The sequence below is a fragment of the Ixodes scapularis genome, unplaced genomic scaffold (assembly GCF_016920785.2).
Source record: "Ixodes scapularis isolate PalLabHiFi unplaced genomic scaffold, ASM1692078v2 PGA_scaffold4__175_contigs__length_147842914, whole genome shotgun sequence".
NCBI lineage: Eukaryota > Metazoa > Arthropoda > Arachnida > Ixodida > Ixodidae > Ixodes > Ixodes scapularis.
The window spans coordinates 123567805-123586853 of record NW_024609879.1 but is presented as its reverse complement, the minus strand read 5'-3'; the positions used below and the strand labels follow the sequence as shown (position 1 = coordinate 123586853).

The 19049-nt window shown below is 48.0% G+C and overlaps 1 protein-coding gene and 4 non-coding genes across 5 annotated transcripts in view; 4 read left to right on the top strand and 1 right to left on the bottom strand.

Annotated features, from left to right (window-relative positions):
• LOC8050562 (pancreatic triacylglycerol lipase) overlaps window positions 1-15067 on the bottom strand; it is a 67740-nt gene extending 52673 nt beyond the window's left edge. The window contains exon 1 of the mRNA XM_002433810.4: window positions 14986-15067. Within this exon, the coding sequence (XP_002433855.4) occupies window positions 14986-15067 (82 nt within the window). The remainder of the gene's footprint in view (window positions 1-14985) is intronic.
• Window positions 14920-14993, top strand: Trnat-agu. Its single transcript has one exon. It is a non-coding gene; the product is annotated as a tRNA-Thr (tRNA).
• Window positions 15068-15083: 16 nt separating the features above from the next.
• Window positions 15084-15157, top strand: Trnat-agu. The gene has a single exon. It is a non-coding gene; the product is annotated as a tRNA-Thr (tRNA).
• Window positions 15158-15916: 759 nt separating this feature from the next.
• Trnai-aau lies at window positions 15917-15990 on the top strand. Its single transcript has one exon. It is a non-coding gene; the product is annotated as a tRNA-Ile (tRNA).
• An 89-nt stretch (window positions 15991-16079) lies between these two features.
• Window positions 16080-16153, top strand: Trnat-agu. The gene has a single exon. It is a non-coding gene; the product is annotated as a tRNA-Thr (tRNA).
• The last annotated feature ends 2896 nt before the right edge of the window (window positions 16154-19049 follow it).

Genomic DNA, 19049 nt, shown 5'->3' with positions numbered 1-19049 from the left:
CTCGTGGGGCTGATGGAGGGTCCGACCGTCGCCGTCGCGGCCTTGTCGTCGATGACCTGAGCGTCAGTTTAGTAGGTGTTATGCGTCGGTTCATGGAGATGGTCCACTCTGTCCTTCGTCTCGCAACGAGTACTTCTTCGTCATCGTTTGGGAAAAGAAACAAGCTGTTAGAAACGCTGAGCACATTTTTGGAAGAACTCATTGAGGACACACTTCGTTGAGGTTTAACAAAATGGTCATTAAATTTTTCAGCTAATGCTCCCCCCCCCCCCCCCCCCCAGTTACATCAGTCCTTTCAATTTTTAGATTGGTAATTATCTCCTCATGCACCTATGTTGAAATAGAGAGTTCCGTTTTTTACATACAACTTCCGACCTTTGTTGACCTTGAAGTAAGTTACTAAAGTATGAATGTTTTGCCTGTCTTAAGGCAACAGTACACAGATTTCTTAGTTTCATGAATACAGCCAGTATGCCACCGTCTTTGCTATGCACAACTCGATGATTAATTTTTTTAAATTTATTTAGCTTTTTTTTTGGCGTAACCTAAGGTTTACTTCGATCCATGTTGCAGGGTATGGGGTGAACGACGAGACGAAGGATGCCGTCCCAACGGGGTGCAGTCGGGGAAATGGGGAGGGCAGATAGTCTGTAGAGTGCCATAGCAGACGGAGGATGGCTCTGCCATGTGCAGAGGTTGTGAATCGGTGAAGCTGGGCGCGGTTGTGTTTTTTTATCTGCTCGTCAAGGGAGTTGAAAAGGGCCGTCTCTTCTATTTTAAAATTGGGGGTGTAGGAACTCCGACTGCGGTGCAGATGAACTTGCGAAGAGCCGCCTCTAGGCGCGGGAGTTGCGTGGTTGTGAGGTTTTGGTGAGGGAGTGCATGCATAACGCGCAAGGAGAAGATGCGTGGTCTCGATTACCTTGCGTAGTTCATGTTCCTTGAGGCCTTGGCGTTATCGGGTGATGCGCCGTATCGTATGGTGCACTTGCTCGATCTGTTTGATGATATGAGAAGTCCACACCGTACTACGGCCGTCCTGTTGAAAGATGAAGCTCAGGACCTTGATGTGGGGGCGTCGAGGAATGGGGGAGCAGTTACTCTGAAGGTTGATAAGGCTTCTATAGGCCTAGAAAGTTTTTGCGCGGGTCGTTCGAAACTACATTGTGTTCTCTCTTGTAGGGCGAGCAAGCGAAGCCGATGGTCTGGGCGTGGGCGCGAACTACGTCGACACCCTTCTTCAGAGTGTCGATCCTCTTACTCTCCCCAGGGAACCTATATGCAGCACCTAAAGGTGATATCATCCGTATAGATGGAGTGATTGAGGTTTGGGATGGCGGATACCTGGGCTAGCTGGAAGATTTTTCAGGGTAAGATTAAAGATATTGGGTAACAGTGTGGAACCCTGGGGATTCTGTCGCCGCAGCAATGGACTCCCCAGGGTCTGGGTCGATGATACATAACTTTCGGTGCGTGAGGAAATTCTTAACGTAGTTGAAGAGGCGGCAACCTGGCTGAGTCTCGTCTAGGTTCTGGAGGACAGCAACATGATCTACGTTGCCAAAGGCCTTGTGGATCTCCACCCCGACGATTGTACGTACTTGAGCCGCGCTTTTGTAGTCGTAGACATACGTGCGAATGCGGCGAGCAGCGTCTTTTTTTTCACATGCTGGCGGAAACACCTACCATAGTTGGGGCGAAGTGTCCGCGGTGCTCTAGGTGCCACTCGAAACGTTGGAGGGCCATCTTGTCCATCAGTTTTCTAAGGCAGGACGCCATGGATATGGGACGAACCGTGGCGGCGGGTTCACCTGGCTTAGGGAGGGTGATGAGTGGCCTTCCTTCCAACCTGGAGCCTGTTTCCCACGCTCCATTTATTAAGGCGAGCAATGCAGCTCCATGTTTGACAGGTTATGGAGCATCCCATAGGGGGTAACGCGGTAGAGACCCGGTACCGTGTTCCGCTTGAGTTTGCGGAGGGCTGTTGTAAGTTCTTGCAGGCAAAATGCAGAGTTTATGCCGCCGTCCGGTTCTTCGCCAGGTTGGATGCGTGGTGTAACAGAGATTTTGAATGTTGCGAACAGCTAGATGATAAAAGTTGTCCCGAATCTGCTTTGACATCGCGTTGGACGGTGAATTCACCGCCATCTGAAGCTTCCTTAACGTTTTACGAGGCTTGTTTTGTCCGAGGAGGGTGCGCATGATTTGCCAAGCCCGGGGAATGTAGGGTCGACCATTCATGTCGTCGCAGGTTCAGAGCGAGTTCTGTGTGGCGAGATAGTATGCCTGATCCTGGGCCGCAGTGGTGAATTCCTCAATAGCATGACGGAGGCATCCGTGTTGTCGAAGCTCCGGGTTGTCGAAGCTTTTGGTAAAGAGGGCCCTGCCCTCTTTACCAGAAGTTCGAACCATTCCTGACGCACTCTGGTAAAGATGGTCAACATTCCAGAATCAGAATCCGAAACAATGCCCGCATTGGGAAGGGGATGAAAGAAACACTTCTGAACGAGCTTCTAAGCAAAAGTCAAGCCACAAGGAGCTTTGAAAAAGCACAATAGAGGCCACTGTAGCTCAATAAAGCCAAGAATCTTTGGCCGAGGGAGTGCCTGTGCTCACATGAAAGCCGGCGCGTTTTCATACTGGAGCTTCCGTCCGAGCACGGCCGATGTTATGAGCCGAAGGGCCAATCAGATAGCGAAAGAGGAACAACGTCATGGCGTGCTCTCTGCAGTTGATAGGACCAGCCGGTATTCGCCGCCTCTCTGTGCGTGCTCCTCCGCCGGCTAGTCCTATCAAGCGCAGAGAGCCCGCCATGACGCTGCGCTTTTTGCGCTGTTTGATTGGCCATTCGGCTTATAACATCGGCCGCGCTCGGACCGAAGCTGAAACGAAGTATAGCGATTTTCGAAAATGGTTTATTGTGATGGTACCTAGCGTTGGCTTCATAATCCTGCGCTGACGGAACCACTCCAGCTCCAGACAAAAGGTGGGGTCTGAGTGTAAAATCGGGATGACGTCAACAGCACTTTGCTCTCCAAGCTTAACGTAGCAATCAAAAACAGCTTGAAAAAAAAAAAAAGGAGACAAGAGAATAACAGGACAGATAGAGGCTGGCGTACTTGGGGCTATTCATTTGGACTTTTGTTGGCCTTTGGAGACTATGTTTTGCTTCTACCCTGTTTCCTGTTTCGTGTTCGGTCACTTGGTTCAAATTGTGTAATCGGTTCAGCTTTGCCCTGAACTCTGACGATCCCCAGTTCCGTAGATCATTCCCGTGAAAAGGTTTTTCCAAGACTGCAGAAGTACAAGATACTGAGAATTGTAATTAAGTTAGCGTAGCGAACACTCTCGAATGAATGTAGTTACAAGTTACCAAAATACTACCAAAACTATTTGAAATACAGATAGACACAAGATAGATACAAGTCTGATTGTATCCCCACTCTATTATGTCTGGATGAACAGGCAGTTATTGATCCAGGGTAACTGCGTCATTGTCGTCTTTCTCAGTTTTCCTGCTGTCCTTCGTTGGCTTGGTACGTATATCCCCCATTCTGCAAAGCGCCGACGCCGAGTCCGCTCTAACAGTGTCCCACAGTGCACATAAATGCATGTCTGAAGCTGTTTTAGCACTGTTTTTAATGCCGTAAATTTGGGGGGAAAAAGTGAAAGCTGCTTACAACTCCCTGTAACGCCGAATTAGAGCGCAGCTCTTGAGGAGGAGGAGGGAAGGGCACTGGGGGGGGGGGGGTTAAACTAACCAGGGGGGGTCACGTGACCTTGGGGGTCACGTGACCTTGGGGGTCACGTGACCCCCAATGCCGATGATGTCATCACTGACGTCATCAGTGACGATGACGATGCGGGTACCGATGACGTCATTAGTGACGTCACTGAAGACTTCACCAGTGATGATGACGATGACGATGCGAATGTCGGTGACGTCATCAGAGACGTCGCTGATGACGTCGCTGATGACGTCATCAGTGATGATTACGATGACGATGCGGATGTCGGAACGTCATCAGCGATGATGACGATGACGATGCGGATGCCGGTGACGTCATCAGTGATGATGACGATGACGATGCGGATGCCGGTGACGTCATCAGTGACGATGACAATGTGGATGCCGGTGACGACATCAGTGACGTCACTGATGACGTCATCAGTGATGATAACGATGACGATGCGGATGTCGGTAACGTCATCAGTGATGATGACGATGACGATGCGGATGCCTGTGACGTCATCAGTGATGATGACGATGGCGATGTGGATGCCGGTGACGTCATCAATGATGATGACGATGTGGATGCCGGTGACGTCATCAGTGATGATGACGATGACAATGTGGATGTCGGTGACGTCATCAGTCACGATGACGTCATTGGGGGGTCACGCGACATCGGCGGGGGTCACGTGACCTAAGGGGAGTCACGTGACCGGGGGGTCACGTGACCTCAGGGGGGGTCACGTGCCCCCCACGAGGTCACGTGACCCCGGTGGGGGGCTCGCGCGGTGCATTATGGGACATTTCCCATGATGCACCGGGGTCACGTGACCTCGGGGGGGGGCTCGCGCGGTGCATTATGGGACATTTCCCATGATGCACCGGGGTCACGTGATCTTGGGGGGGGTCACGTGCCCCCCACGAGGTCACGTGACCCCGGTGGGGGGCTCGCGCGGTGCATTATGGGACATTTCCCATGATGCACCGCGCGGTTACGCCGACGCCGACGGCGACGCCGACGGCGACGCCGCTCAAGCCGGAAACGGGCCCCTAAGAGCTGCGCTCTAAAATACTGATCAATTATTTCGTCTACGTGGCTGGGAAACGTTCCAAGCTATCCAGCATGTACGAGTTATTCGTGCTATTTCTTTTTATAATCAAGCGCATTCTTGATTATAAGAAGCAAAAATTCGCTCACTTTTTCTCATATTGAAATTGGAAAACGTGATTGCCGTCTGCTGGTTGCTGTCTGCTTCAATTTGCAACCGCACACTATATAGCGCCAGTTGAACCTCTAGCCATAGCCTCTTATACTCCAGCGTACATTATAATAGCTCTACAGTCCCAACTTCTTGGCATAGTGTCTGGAACGCGTGTCCGACTGCTGTGTTTACCTCCTCAAAAAGAAAGTAGACTCTCGATTTCCGCCTTGTGACGTCATAGAAGTGTCATTCTGTCGCAGGTCGCGATTCTGGCGGTGTCCCAGCAGATGTGGTGGATGTGACAGACGCCTGCTTTGCCGCGGGTCACTCTCCAGTGTGACAGTCCACGAAAACTTCAGAAGCCAGAAGTTTGGACGCCGCGACGACAGCGACACTCGCGTTCGCTTTTTGCTTTTCGCCAGCATTTCTACGACCAACCGCCAGGATCGCGATATCCGACAGCGTGACACTTCGGTGTGTGTGACGTCATTTACTGCAACTTCGGGTTCACTTGTGATGTATGGGCGGGATGCTAAACTCACCAGTCCGAGACGCGATCCAGGCACCATACTCATATCTGTACACGCAGAAAAAAATGCGCAAAGGTTTGACAAATTCGAAAATTAAAACAAAAACAAAAATCGTGCCTCTAAAACAAGACCAGACAAAATAAAACCCCCACACGCGTGCTCTTTTTTTTTTTTTTTTATCCTTATGTTTTTTTCTTACGTAAGACATTGCTGCAAATTCTTCCTCATTCCGTTCAGCCCCGTTCCGCAATCTCGCGGTTGTTCGGGCTGCTTGCAGAAGGCCTTTGTTTGAGCTAATTCAGGACAGCCGCCTCTCTTAGCAGTACAAACCGGTGTACCCGTTTTAAGTCACATCGGGTTATAAATACGCGCCGTTTATAGTCACTCACGTGGCCCATAATCCGAAGGCCTATGCGACGATGGCGAGATGGCCAATCAATTAGCAGCCTTTCTTTGGCAATCGGCATCGCATAAAATTAGGTTTGGCGTAACTTAGTAAGTAAAATAATATCCTTTATTTTCTTGGTAAGTAATATCTTGCATCGGTTTGTTATTTTTATAAAGAACGTGTTGCAGACCGATTACTTTTAAACAAACGTTTCCGGGAGCACCCCAGCTCTATAACTGCTGCTGTGCCGTTTTTCAAAGCAGTAATTTAGTTCAAAATGATTCCTTAAACGACGCTGAGCAATATGGCAAAGTAATTACGTAGGGGAAATACAAAATTAAGTTTTGAAACAAGCAGTGACGCTATTTGCATAGAATATACAATTAGCCATCCTTCAAACTCGCTGAACATTTTTCTGGCTCATTTTTTCATGTGAAATTTTTAGGTCAAATGGCTGTGTATCAACTCTAGTCAGCAGTGTGGGGATGCGGAACACTGTAGGATATATGCATGGGCGTACCAACCGGGGGGGGGGGGGGGGGGCAAAGGGGGTCCTTGCCCCCCCCCCCAGTTCTCAAAGTGGGGGGGCAAGGCATGTGTTTTGCCCCCCCCCTCCCGCCCCCCCCCCCCGCCCCCTGAAACAGTCGCCACTGGGCAGGGCAAGCACTAGCCGGCGGCACCCAAGGGATATCAAGGGCACCGCACCCGCGGCCCTGGGTCTGGTTTGCACCCCCCCCCCCCCCCCCCCCTCTCAAGAACAAGCTGGTGCACCATTGGATATATGCATGGTTATAATAACCAACATCGAGGTTCGTTTACATTACTCGAAATAGGTAATCAATTCCAATTACTCTCGGTTAAAAAAGTATTAAATTAGATTATTTGATTACTCGAGTTTAAAATTAACTGGCCGTTACTCGAATAAAATAACCGTTACTTCTTCGACCACTTCAGATTTTAAAAGCGACAGCTTTCTTTCTGCCGGTTTCAAAACGGGTCCTTTGTACTGTAAATTATCGGATTAGAATAAGCGAATTATGAACTACTTCTCTTCTTAATCCATCAATTTGGGTAAACAAATCTTCCTTTCTTGGTTCGAAGACTCTTCGGTAGGAAGCTTGCACAAAGACGCCATTAGGAAGGGAAATGTAATTCTAACGGTTAAAACTAATTTTAGTACTGTCAAAAGTAATCAAATTACTCTCGAGATTACATCCTATTAAGTGATATCAGATTATTACTCCAAAACGTAATCCATTACAAGTAATTTGTCTATATGTAATGTGCAATGTGCAAGGGTGCGCTTAAGAAAATGTCGAGAGCATACTGTTATCACTTCGTAACAAAAAAAAAAAAGAGAAGAAAATAGCGACATATGCTAATTACGGTCAACCAATCACGAAGCAGAAGCATGATTATTATAAGCCGTGACTTCTGTTTCTTAAGCTCTCAGTTACTATATACAACATAAACCTTCGCGCCAAGATTTTTTTTTGTGCGTGTGTGTGTGTTTCTAGTGTTCCAGTTCGTCGGCATTTTCCACAAAGCGGTTTCTACTGGCATATAATTCTAACTGGCAGTCTATTCACCTCACTTGTGTCCACAGAAATACCTTTTTTTTATTTCTTTTTTTTTTATTTTCTGCTCGAAGTTCCCATCCGTCTTTCTTTAATGTTTTCTTTTTTTGTTTTTTGTTTTCTTTAATAGGCGTGTTTGCATATCGTGCCAGATCGAGTATTTATAGAATTTCCCGCGCGCCACGAATTATGCATCGCTCTTATTACGAAACAATCGTGGTTCACCTGTTGCTGAGTTGTATTATCGTTCTGTTTTATTGTACTTTACTGGTTTTTTTTCTTTTTGTTTTTTTATCTGCCTGTTTGCTTAGATAGTCATCGAAGAAAAGAAAAGGAAAGCAAAGGAGGCTAAACGGAAGCCCGCAGCTTCCTGTTCAAACCCGGAATAAGCAGAAAGGGCGGTTCGGAATGTGATAAAACTTCGCTTGCGTAATCGGACGTTTCTTATTCCTATTTCGCTCGTGCTGAGAGCGTGCGAGTTTTTGGGATTCTGTGTTCTTTTTGTTTTATGTGTGTGCGTGTGTGTGTGTGTGTGGGCATAAGGTTTCAGAGCGCCCGCACGTCGCGCGTGCTCCTTGATGCTTTCTCGTATATTGAGGAGCGGCAAAAACAACTCATTGCCTATTAAAAGCGCGACCTTCTGGTGCTCTTAAAGGAGCAAGGTGCAAGGTTTCTTTCTGTGACCCCTTTATAAAGAGTATTCACTGGACGCCATATTTGTGGGTGCTGTTTAGAGCGCATGCTCGGAACAAGTTCACATGAATAGGTTTGCTAAGACCGGCAATCTTGACGGTGTGCGATGCACGTTGCAAAATAACTCTGGAAGCTCGCCATCAGCACGCGCCGAGCAGTCGCGCACACAGCTATGGCCGCCAGTGAATACTTCCTATACTAGCGCGGGGGGATATTTCGGGTAAGCACTCTCGCGCCTCTCCTACGTGACGTCACGTACAGGATTTTGCCTCGTCTCGTCGTGACGTCCCGTCTTGTGATCTTGGCTATTGATCATCAGGTACGAACGGTGAGTTCGCGACTTTTAAAGAACACTCTGGACGTTCGGAGTCTGACGCACTCTTAACCCGACACCGTCAACATTGGCAGTATAGCGCAGTTTTGTACATGTTGCTCGAAAAAAAATTATTTGACTGGAATTCCAATTGCTCTCAATTAAAAAGTATAAAAATAAAGTATACTCTATGACTCCAGAAAAAGAAAAAGTAAGAGGACGCATTACTTGAAAAGAAAGTGACCGTTACTCTTTTCGGTTACTTCAGATTTTCAAAGTTACCATATTTTCTGCAGGTTTGATGGCGGGTTTTTTTGTGCGCTGTCCATTGTTGGATTAGAATCATCGGATTGTAAGTTACTAATTTTTTTAATCCACCGATTTCGGTAAGCCACATCCTACTTTCCAAGTCCTGGTGAAAGGATTTCTTGGAAGGAAAATTGTACAAAGGGCGCCAAATATAAGAAGGGACGGGAAAAGTAGTAACAGTTACAAGTAACTTCATTGCTTCAAAAAGTAATAAGGTTACTTTTATGATCAATTTTTAATAAATGTAATAAATAATTATAAGCTTACTAAAAAAAACTAATACATTATAAGAAATTTCATGGCTTATAAGGAGTAGCGTACCTCTGGCTCTGACGGAACTTTTATTTTTTTGTCGGTGAATGCAGAATTAATCGCCTTTTAAGACGACGCGGCGAGCGATTATCAAATCGTGGAAACCTGACCACGGCCATGCTTTTGATCGCACTCGTGGCTGCCTACAGCAATGGCGGGTCCGGGACCATACCCCTGAGAGCGTATACTGGAGTGAATGCTCCTTTTCGAGGCGGCAACGCATACACCCCATGCTGGCTCGTCTCACAGATTCAGCGTACATTGTTAGTTGCAGACGATAATCTATTACAGCGGAGCTGTTGAGGGCTAGGTTTCCCAGGATCGTGTCCGGTATGACGACACAAACCTACCTGGACAGACACCGCCATCTATAAGCGACGGCGGCAAGCACACAACCACTACGGTTTCCGCCGTTGCTCTTAGATGGCGGTAGCTGCCCAGCTGTAATAGAAGACTGGATAGTTGGGCGCGTTGGTGGGAGTTCATCGTAGGAAACCGCGCAAAAAACAGACGGCGACGGAGAAGAAGCACACAGCGTATCGAGCGCAGCTCCGCTGGTTTACCTTCTTCACGAGAGTGGAAAGGCTGAACGTTTTTTTTTTTTTCTTTTTTTTATAGCAATTTTTTGAGCGGGAAGCTTTCGTACTGGCTCCCATTTGTCAAAAAAGAAGTTTAACAAAGTTAGTAGGTTACTGTAACGCAAGCACTTTTTCATGCTTCAATGAAAAGTTGTTTCCTCTGTATGCAGCCGAATTACGAAACGAAAGTAATCTGGTCGTCTTTGTCGCGGACTTAAATGCTGGTCTTGAAAGTCTTCTCTTTTTTTTAATTTGAGCACGTAGTTGCTGATTTTTGTTTATTTTAAAATTAAAAGGGCGAAACGACTCTCACAGAACCGATTCGTGCAAGAAATAAGGAAAGATAGGTGCTCATCTGTACCACCGGATTCCACTTCCGGCAGCCGAAGCGAACGGACGTGTGTATCATGAGCTCCGTAGGAGCGGTGACAGCGGCCGCGTCTGGCCGTGGTACTTCTGCTAATTCTGCCACTGGAAACCCTGACGAGTACAAAATTATTTTGCCTCCCCTGCCGAATGGATACATCGCCATGAACTGTGTGATTCTGCACTGTGACGTAAAGGGCCGGCCATACCGGATTCAAGACTTCCGCGACGAACTGCTGCGGCTGCAAGTGCTGAAAGATCTGGTGTCGGCGGGACCGCACCAGATGAACCATGTCTGGATGCTACGGCTGGCTTCGCTTGCAGCAAAGCAGAGGTTAGTGGACGCTAAAGAACTAACCGTAAAAGGGGGGCGGTGCCTCGTAATGGACCCTGCCGACGTGGAAGTCAGGCTCAAGCTGCACTGGGTGCCCTATGACGTGCCGAGCTGTCACGTAAAAAAGGAGATGGAACGGTACGGCAAAGTGACTGACGTAACGCGAGACCTCTTCAGGGAAAAGGGTTTCGAGGCGGTCGAGTCAAACACCCGAACGGTACGCCTGACTCTCAAGGACGGTTGTACCGTCGACAGCCTCCCCCACGAAATTCGCCTAGAAGGCTGCAAGGTCCTCGTCGTTGTGCCAGGACGGGCCCCACTGTGCCTTAGGTGCAGGCGTACGGGCCACATCCGGCGAGATTGCCGCGTCCCTCGCTGTACGGACTGCCACCGGTACGGCCACGCAGCAGAAGACTGCGTCAAAACCTACGCGTCTATCGCCCGTGACCGCAAGTCGGAGGACAACACCGACTACGTCATGGACGACGCGGAGGCAGAGGAAGCCGTCGGAGGGTCATCGCCCGTCACCCTGCCATCGACGGAGCCTAGTGGTACGCCCCCGCCCAACGACGACGGCAACCCTGACGCAGCGTCCTTCGTGCGCAACCCCGAGGAGAAATCCGAAGCGCAAGTCACGCCCAGCGACGACACTAAGGAGCGCCTGCCCCGTGAGCCAACAATTTCCGGATGCGGTCCATCGGCAACGAAGCCCGGCCATCCCGGTGGTCAAAAGAGCGATGCCGGAGTGGAAGAGTGCCAGGACACAGACATGGACTCCACTCTCAAGCGACCGAGGGACCCTGCGCCAGCACCAGCTGCACTCGCCGGAATGGCCGCCAGCGGGTTGCCTGTGCCAGGAATCAAGAAGTGTCGTGTCGTGTCGAAGCCGCGTGTCCCGCCGGACGATCGTCGCAGGAAGGACTCCCTGTGAGTCTTTTCGGGCCTAAACGTCAGTGCAAGTGTCAACCGTATTTTTGTTTCCATTGGCTTTTTCTTGCGCGAGCGCCTTTTTTTTTTTTGCGAGCCTACCTTGTTCTCCGTCTAGCCTCCCTTTCAACCGTTCATGAACCTTGAGCGATCTTTACGGGTAGGCACGTTAAACGTGCGCGGCTTTTGTGCCAGGCGTCGCCAATACCAGGTAAACCGCTTGTTTATCGAGAATGACCTGGATATAGTCGCGGTTCAAGAGACAAAAATGGAAGGCGAGGCCCAGACGGAGAACATGGTACGGCTTTTTGAAGCGAGGTATGACGTGTGCGTCAGCCACGCTAGGGGGACGTCGGGGGGTTGTCTTTTATTTCTAAAGAAATCTATCGGGACCGTCGAACAAGTCGTTAGTTGTGATTCGGGGCGCTTTGTCTTGTGCGATTTTATTATTTCCAACTACAAATTTCGTGTGGTGTGCATCTATGCCCCTATTAAGACGGAGGAACGTTTATTTTTTTTCGAGTTTATTGAAAAGTACGTTCAAACTGATCGATTAATTATATTATTGGGCGATTTTAATTGTGTGTGCGCGCCGCAGGATAGGTCAAATAGCGTGAGGTATCGGGACGCGAGCACCGTGTTTTTCTGCGACATGCTTCAGCGGTGCGATTTAGAAGACATTGCCCACTGCGCGTCCCGCGGTAGAGGTTTAAAGTACACGCATTTCCAAGGTGCAAGTCATGCACGCTTGGATAGAGCGTATGTCTCACTCGACCTTGTAAGAGCGTGCAAGCAATACGCCGTTGATCACGTGTCGTTCAGTGATCATTGCCTTGTTTCTTTTTTAACTTGTTCCTCCAAAGACACGCCTAAAAAGTTCACGTGGGACTTGTGGAAATTTAATTCCAAACTCCTTGAAGACGAGCTTTTTGTACAAGCAGTCCGGAAAATTCTTAAAGATACAGCGAGCGCAAAAGGGCAACGATTTGGAGTAAAATGGGAATTGTTTAAACAGGAAATAAAATTGACTTCCATCGAGCGCTCCAGCTTATTGAAGCATAACGAAAAGAAAGAAACGCGCGAGTTAAACAGCCTGCTTCAAAGGTTGATGCTGGAGGAATGCCTATCGCCAGGTTCTTTTTCCGATGAAATTATCAGTATCAAAAAGCGCCTCGAAATTCTCGATACTGAAGAATACAAGGGGGCTATGCTGCGAGCGCGATGGAACCGGTTATCGCTTGGGGAGCTACCCACGAAAAGGGCGATAGGCGCGGAAAGAAAGTATGCGAGTCAAAATGAAATCACGGAAATTTCTTATCAGGGGGTTCTGACGAGCGATAACGTGAACATACAACGCGCGTTTGTTGAGTACTATAAAGAATTGTTCAGCTATCGTGAGCCTAAAAAGAGCGGGTTTCGGAGTTCTTATTTGCCGTTAATGCCGAAGCTGGCAGACGAACTAAAAGAAAAGTTAGAACAACCTATAATGTTGTGGGAAGTAGAAAAAGCCATCGACAACTTAAAACCGGGAAAGTCACCCGGCCCCGATGGTTTAGGAGCAGAATTTTACAAAGCTTTCAAAGATCAGCTTGCCCCGTTTATGCACTGTGTGTTTACCGAAGCGTATACTCTTAATGTTTTGCCCCCGTCGTTTTTGTGCACACACACAATTTTTATTCCCAAAACTGAAGACCGCTTGAAACTCCGTTCCGTTGGTTCTTACCGCCCTATCACACTGACCAATGTAGACTACAAGATTTTCATGAAAGTGTTAGCGGAACGATTACAAAGTGTCATTAGCATTATCGTCGGCCCGCACCAGACGTGTGGTATAAAGGGAAGGAGTATTGTAACGAACGTGCACGTTGCACGAAGTATTTTGGAATGTTGCGACACTATGGAAAAAAGAGTGGCAATGTTACAAGTCGACCTGGAAAAGGCCTTTGACCGGGTGTCCCATCAAGTCCTTTTTGCTATTTTAGATCATGTAAATGTAGGGGCAGTTTTGTGTGATGGTATACGTATGGCTTACAAAAATTGCGCCACTCGACTTGTGGTGAACAAATGTGTGACTGAACGCGTTCCTCTCCTTTCTTCCGTGAGACAAGGCTGTCCGATTTCGCCCTTGCTTTTTTGTATTTTTCTCGAACCGTTTTGTTTAAGCGTTATTCATAGTAGTTGTATTCGAGGTTTTAAGTTACAAACTGTTGAAGTCCGCATCTTGTCATATGCGGATGACGTGGCAATTTTTTGTAGCGACAAAAACAGTGTAAAGAAAGCCGTAGAGTTGACAGAAACGTTTTGCGACCATACGTGCAGTTCTGTTAACTTTGAAAAGTGTGTGGGTCTTTGGCACGGCGATTGGCCTTCCACGCCGACTGTTTATGAACGCATTACGTGGGCGGATTCGCCGTCCCGGTACCTTGGGGTACCATTGAATCACTATCGCAACACTGACGAATACTGGCGCGATGAGACTGAGGCTTTGCGCGCGAAAGCGAACAAGTGGGGAGGCCAGGGTTTATCAATTTTCGCGCGTGCATCTGTGTGTAACACATTTCTTGCTGCGAAGATTTGGTACGTATTGCAGGTGTTGCATTGTTCACGTATTAACGTTCACCACATTCATCGTGTGTTTGCCGTCTTCATTTGGAGCTCGGTATGGGAGAGGACGAGCCGAACGAATCTTTTCCGAAGGGTCAGTGTTGGCGGTCTGGGGCTTTCCAATTTGTTTGTAAGGCAATTGGTTAATAGATTTTTATTTCTTCGAGACCAGAAAGATCCTTTTTTATGCACGGTAATTCAAGCGAGGCTGCGCAGCGCTCTTCCTGAGTTCATTGTGTCGTCCGGCATAGACGTCAGTGGTTCTGTACGCGGTTATCTAAAAGAAGTCGTTGGTGCTTATCAGTTTTTAACAACGCGCTTTTCTTTGGAATACTTGTGCGGTGTCTCGCGGAAACGGTTGACAAAAGACATTATTGATTTAATTTTTCCCACTCCTTTGTATCGTATGTTTTTCAGTGAAGGCCCAGGGCAGGACGTGTTAAAACGTGTCAAAAGAATGGTCATTCCCGCCTCAACCAAAACGTTTTTTTTCAAGTTGCATAGCCAAACCTTACCTGTCAAAGCATGGCTAGTGGAGAAGGGAGTGCCTATTGCATGGACCGATAACTGCATATTATGCAAAAAGCAGGAAACAATCGAACATGTTTTTATAGACTGCTGGGATGCAGTGTTTTTCTGGGACGTACTGCAAAGAACGCTCAAAAAGGACCTGCCTCTTACGCCGCATGGAATTCGTTTTTTACCCGTTAAAGGGGAAGAGGGCGTACCTCTAGACATGGTCATGCTACTGGGCCTTCACAGTTTGTGGCGGTGTCGCATGGCCGTGCGCCATGCAGACGTCGATCTGCGACCTGTGCACAAGTATTTTGCAGAGCAAATGTGCTTTATGAAAGAAGTGTATAAGGCCCAACAACCTTGGCCTGAATGGTTGCCACTTCTTGAGGGGCTTGCTAACCTCAAAGAATTTTAACATTTTTGCGTCGGCCAGGTGAGCTGATGTTTTTTTAACCTCTTATTTTGAGTGTATGTTATTGCATTGTCCCTGTCAAAATCAAGCAATAAAGAAAAAAAAAAAAAAAAAAAAAAAAAAAAGGCGCCGTGGCTTAGTTGGTTAAAGCGCCTGTCTAGTAAACAGGAGATCGTGAGTTCGAATCTCACCGGTGCCTTTTTGCAGACCGCAACTTTCAGCCTTTTCTTCAAAAACCGGTTCTTCGCACCAGTTTTTGATTGTGAGCTTCATTTCAACCTGCCGTTCCGGCGCCGTGGCTTAGTTGGTTAAAGCGCCTGTCTAGTAAACAGGAGATCGTGAGTTCGAATCTCACCGGTACCTTTTTGCAGACCGCAACTTTCAGCCTTTTGTTCAAAAACCGGTTCTTAGCTGCAGTTTTAGAGCGCAGCTCTTAGGGGCCCGTTTCCGGCTTGAGCGGCGTCGGCGTCGCCGTCGCCGTCGGCGTAACCGCGCGGTGCATCATGGGAAATGTCCCATAATGCACCGCGCGAGCCCCCCACCGGGGTCACGTGACCCCCCGAAGTCACGTGACTTCCCTGAGGTCACGTGACCCCCTCCTCGAGGTCACGTGACCCCCGCCGATGTCGCGTGACCCCCGATGACGTCATCGTCACTGATGACGTCACCGGCATCCACATCGTCATCATCACTGATGACGTCACCGGCATCCGCATCGTCATCGTCATCATCACTGATGACGTCATCAGTGACGTCACTGATGTCGTCAACGGCATCCGCATCGTCATCATCACTGCTGACGTCATCAGCGACGTCACTGATGACGTCACCGACATTCGCATCGTGATCGTCATCATCACTGGTGAAGTCATCAGTGACGTCACTAATGACGTCATCGGTACCCGCATCGTCATCGTCACTGATGACGTCATCAGTGACGTCAGTGATGACATCATCGGCAGTGGGGGTCACGTGACCCCCCCTGGTTAACTTAAACCCCCCCCCCCCCCCAGTGCCCTTCCCTCCTCCTCCTCAAGAGCTGTGCTCTAATTCGGCGTTACAGGGAATTGTAAGCGGCTTCCACTTTTTTTGATGGTGTGCTTCATATCACCTGGCCGTTCCGGCGCCGTGGCTTAGTTGGTGCAAGCGCCTGTCTAATAAACAGGAGATCGTGAGTTTGTATCTCACTGGTGCCTTTTTGCAAACCGCAACTTTCAGCCTTTTGTTCAAAAACCGGTTCTTAGCTGCAGTTTTTGATGGTGTGATTCATAGTTCTGAACGCTCCGGCGCCGTGGCTTAGTTGGTTAAAGCGCCTGTCTAGTAAACAGGAGATCGTGAGTTCGAATCTCACCGGTGCCTTTTTGCAGACCGCAACTTTCAGCCTTTTGTTAAAAAAGTGGTCCTTGGCTGCAGTTTTTGATTGTGTGCTTCATATCACCTGACCGTTCCGGCGCCGTGGCTTAGTTGGTTAAATCGCCTGTCTAATAAACAGGAGATCGTGAGTTCGGATATCACCGGTGCCTTTTGTAGACCGGAAGGATGTCGTCTGTGTAAATGCAGGCTTGTTTTAAAGTGGGGTTAGACTTGCATTTATGTTTTTTTCCTGTTGGTTTGTCCCACAGAAGCGGTATATCTGTTTCATTCATCGAGTACCAATAGCGTTTGCCGGAGTAAAGTAATTATTCAGCAACGAATGGTACAGTGGTATTTAATTTCGCGTACCACAAAACGGCACGTATTCGTTACGAGAGACGCGCGTAGAAGCATTGTAGACACATTGAAAGTGTAAAACTCTTTTTAAATAAAAAAAAAAAAAAATTAGCTGTCGCCATTTCTTGTGCACGAAGCGTATGATTGGATTTGAGCCTTTAACGTTGACTGAGCACTCGTTTCTGCAACGAGCTGAGCAGAGTTCACGCGGAACGCTGACATCGCTCTCGCGTCCAATATGGTATGCCCAAAGTACCTGCCCGAAAAATGGCGGGCTTATCTGACAGGTGTTGCAGCTACTAAATCGCACCTTTTTGAATAAGAATTCAGTCGAGCTGTCATCACCCTACCAATGACGTTTGTGCATAAAGGTAGATTATTCTACTGTCCTTATGAGGTAACAGTCCCGTGCAAGAAAGGACACCCAAGCTGCCCCAGTGTGTACCATCTCGGCGTCCAGGGAGGAGAAGGACGGAAACACTAACTGAGACACCGTTTAGGAAATTGGTGTAAACACGCTGGGCTTGCCTGGTGTCTGACAAGGGACATCGTCAAGGACAGAATCTTTCTTCAAACCTTGTCCTTGTGCGTTCAATGTTTACCGTCATATCTCCTCCGCAGCCTACGGTCTCCTAGACCAGGTTGTTTTTACCATCCATTGAGAAGGACTACGACGTGCCTTGATATCTTTGCCGGTGTCTTTATACATAAGTGGATTCCGCAATCGTTTATTTCCCGCCATAACTCAATCTATGGGCGCTCAGCATCCTAAAAACAACCAAAATTACATTTAAGGGCGGCCGATTTTCCTAAAAATCCAATCAAAGATCGTGCCACGCTCCCCTTTCTGCGCTGTGGCGCAGAACACCAGTGGATGTCACCAGGCGGGAAGCCAGAGGGCACGTGACAGTCAATCACTGAATCTTCGAATATGCGCGTCTTCAAAAAATCAGTCCGCCGAGAAGCCGCCACACGTGATTGGCTGTCGCATGCCCTCCCCTGCTGCCCTCCCGACCGGTGGTGCCCCCTGGTGTTCTGCGCCACTGCGCAGAAAGAGGGGCGCTTCGGGATCTTTGATTGGACTTTTAATAAGAAAATCGGCTGCTCTTAAAGGATGGGTGTTACGATTTCCGGACTGCTGTCAAAAATTTGTGGAAGTTCCCTCCGACACTGAGGTAAAGAACTGAAAACCGATTTCGCCTGTGTGTCCTAGCTGTCGTGTAAAAGAAAATGATAAATATTGGCATTTCTGGCACCCCTCAACTCACTCCCAGTCTTCGGGGTCGCACCTGGTCCCACTCCTAGTGACGTAATTTGGGGTGCCGTGTAGCCTCCCGTGTGCTGTCTCGGAGGACGCTTCTTCTTCCCCTCTCTGCGTATATTAGCGGGCGTTATGCTGTAGCTCAGTGGTTTTCAACCGTTGATGTTTCGCGGACCCCTTGTGGATCGGCGGATATCATGGAAGACCCCGATTCCAGTGAGGGGAAGGAAATGTTTATGCTAATTATCATAATTAGTTAATGAACGAATAAAACTAAGGGCTAGTGTGAAGTAGACCTCTTTGTCACGAGAAAACTCACCCGAAAATTGGAACGTTTTATGTCACTATGAAAAAAATAAAACTTTAATTGCCGGCCTTGACTGACGAGGCAGAGCTTCGTGGACCCCAAAGGGTCCGCGGGCCCTTATTTGAGAACCACTGCTGTAGCTTAAAGCCGAGCGAGGTCACGTAAGCTTCTGCCATAGTTCCTTCGGCTGCCACTCGCGGCTGCAGGTGGGGGACAAAGCTCGACTTTTGGTTTGCGATTATACAGCGGAATCGCGACATTTTTTAACCAATGAGATGTTTTCTCTATCCTCCATGACACGATAAAAAACGTAAGAATGGCGAGATACGAATTATTTCAATCTTAAGATCGTCGCACCCCCCCCCCCCCCCTCCCCCTTTAAGTATGATTTCGGGTTTTTTAGGATGCTTAGAATCAGTAGATTGAGTTATGACAATAAATAGACGATCCCCGAATCCAGAGCTCCCGGCGAAATGTTGAGTCACTGATTTTGCTCTAAATGAGTTAATCACATTAATAGACACACCTGAACTAGTAGCCTAAATTACAAGTCACAATATATATATATATATTTTTTCCGAAGTTATGTAATTTTATGGTTTGGTCTGAGAAGCTGAGAGGCTCTAATGGCAACACTGAAAACATGGATTTTCGTTTTTAGGCTTGGGGGCGCAAGCTACCGCCCGCTATAAAGGGTACAGTTGTTAGCATCCACCCATGTCGTAAATAGGGGGGGCATAACAACGTGGTTATCCCTGACTAGTTACAAGAAGTTTGGCGGTGTGAAATGAATGCTGAGGAAGCTCACACCAGCAAAGCGAACAATGAGAAACCTCTCGGAATATTTTTTTTTTTTAACTTTTATTTTAGGCTGTCTGCTCGACTTGCAAGTTCTATAACGTATGCGATGTCACCCCACTGGATATTGCGAGAAAAAAATGAATGCCGGTTTCGGTATAGCCTTCATTGCTGTTTGC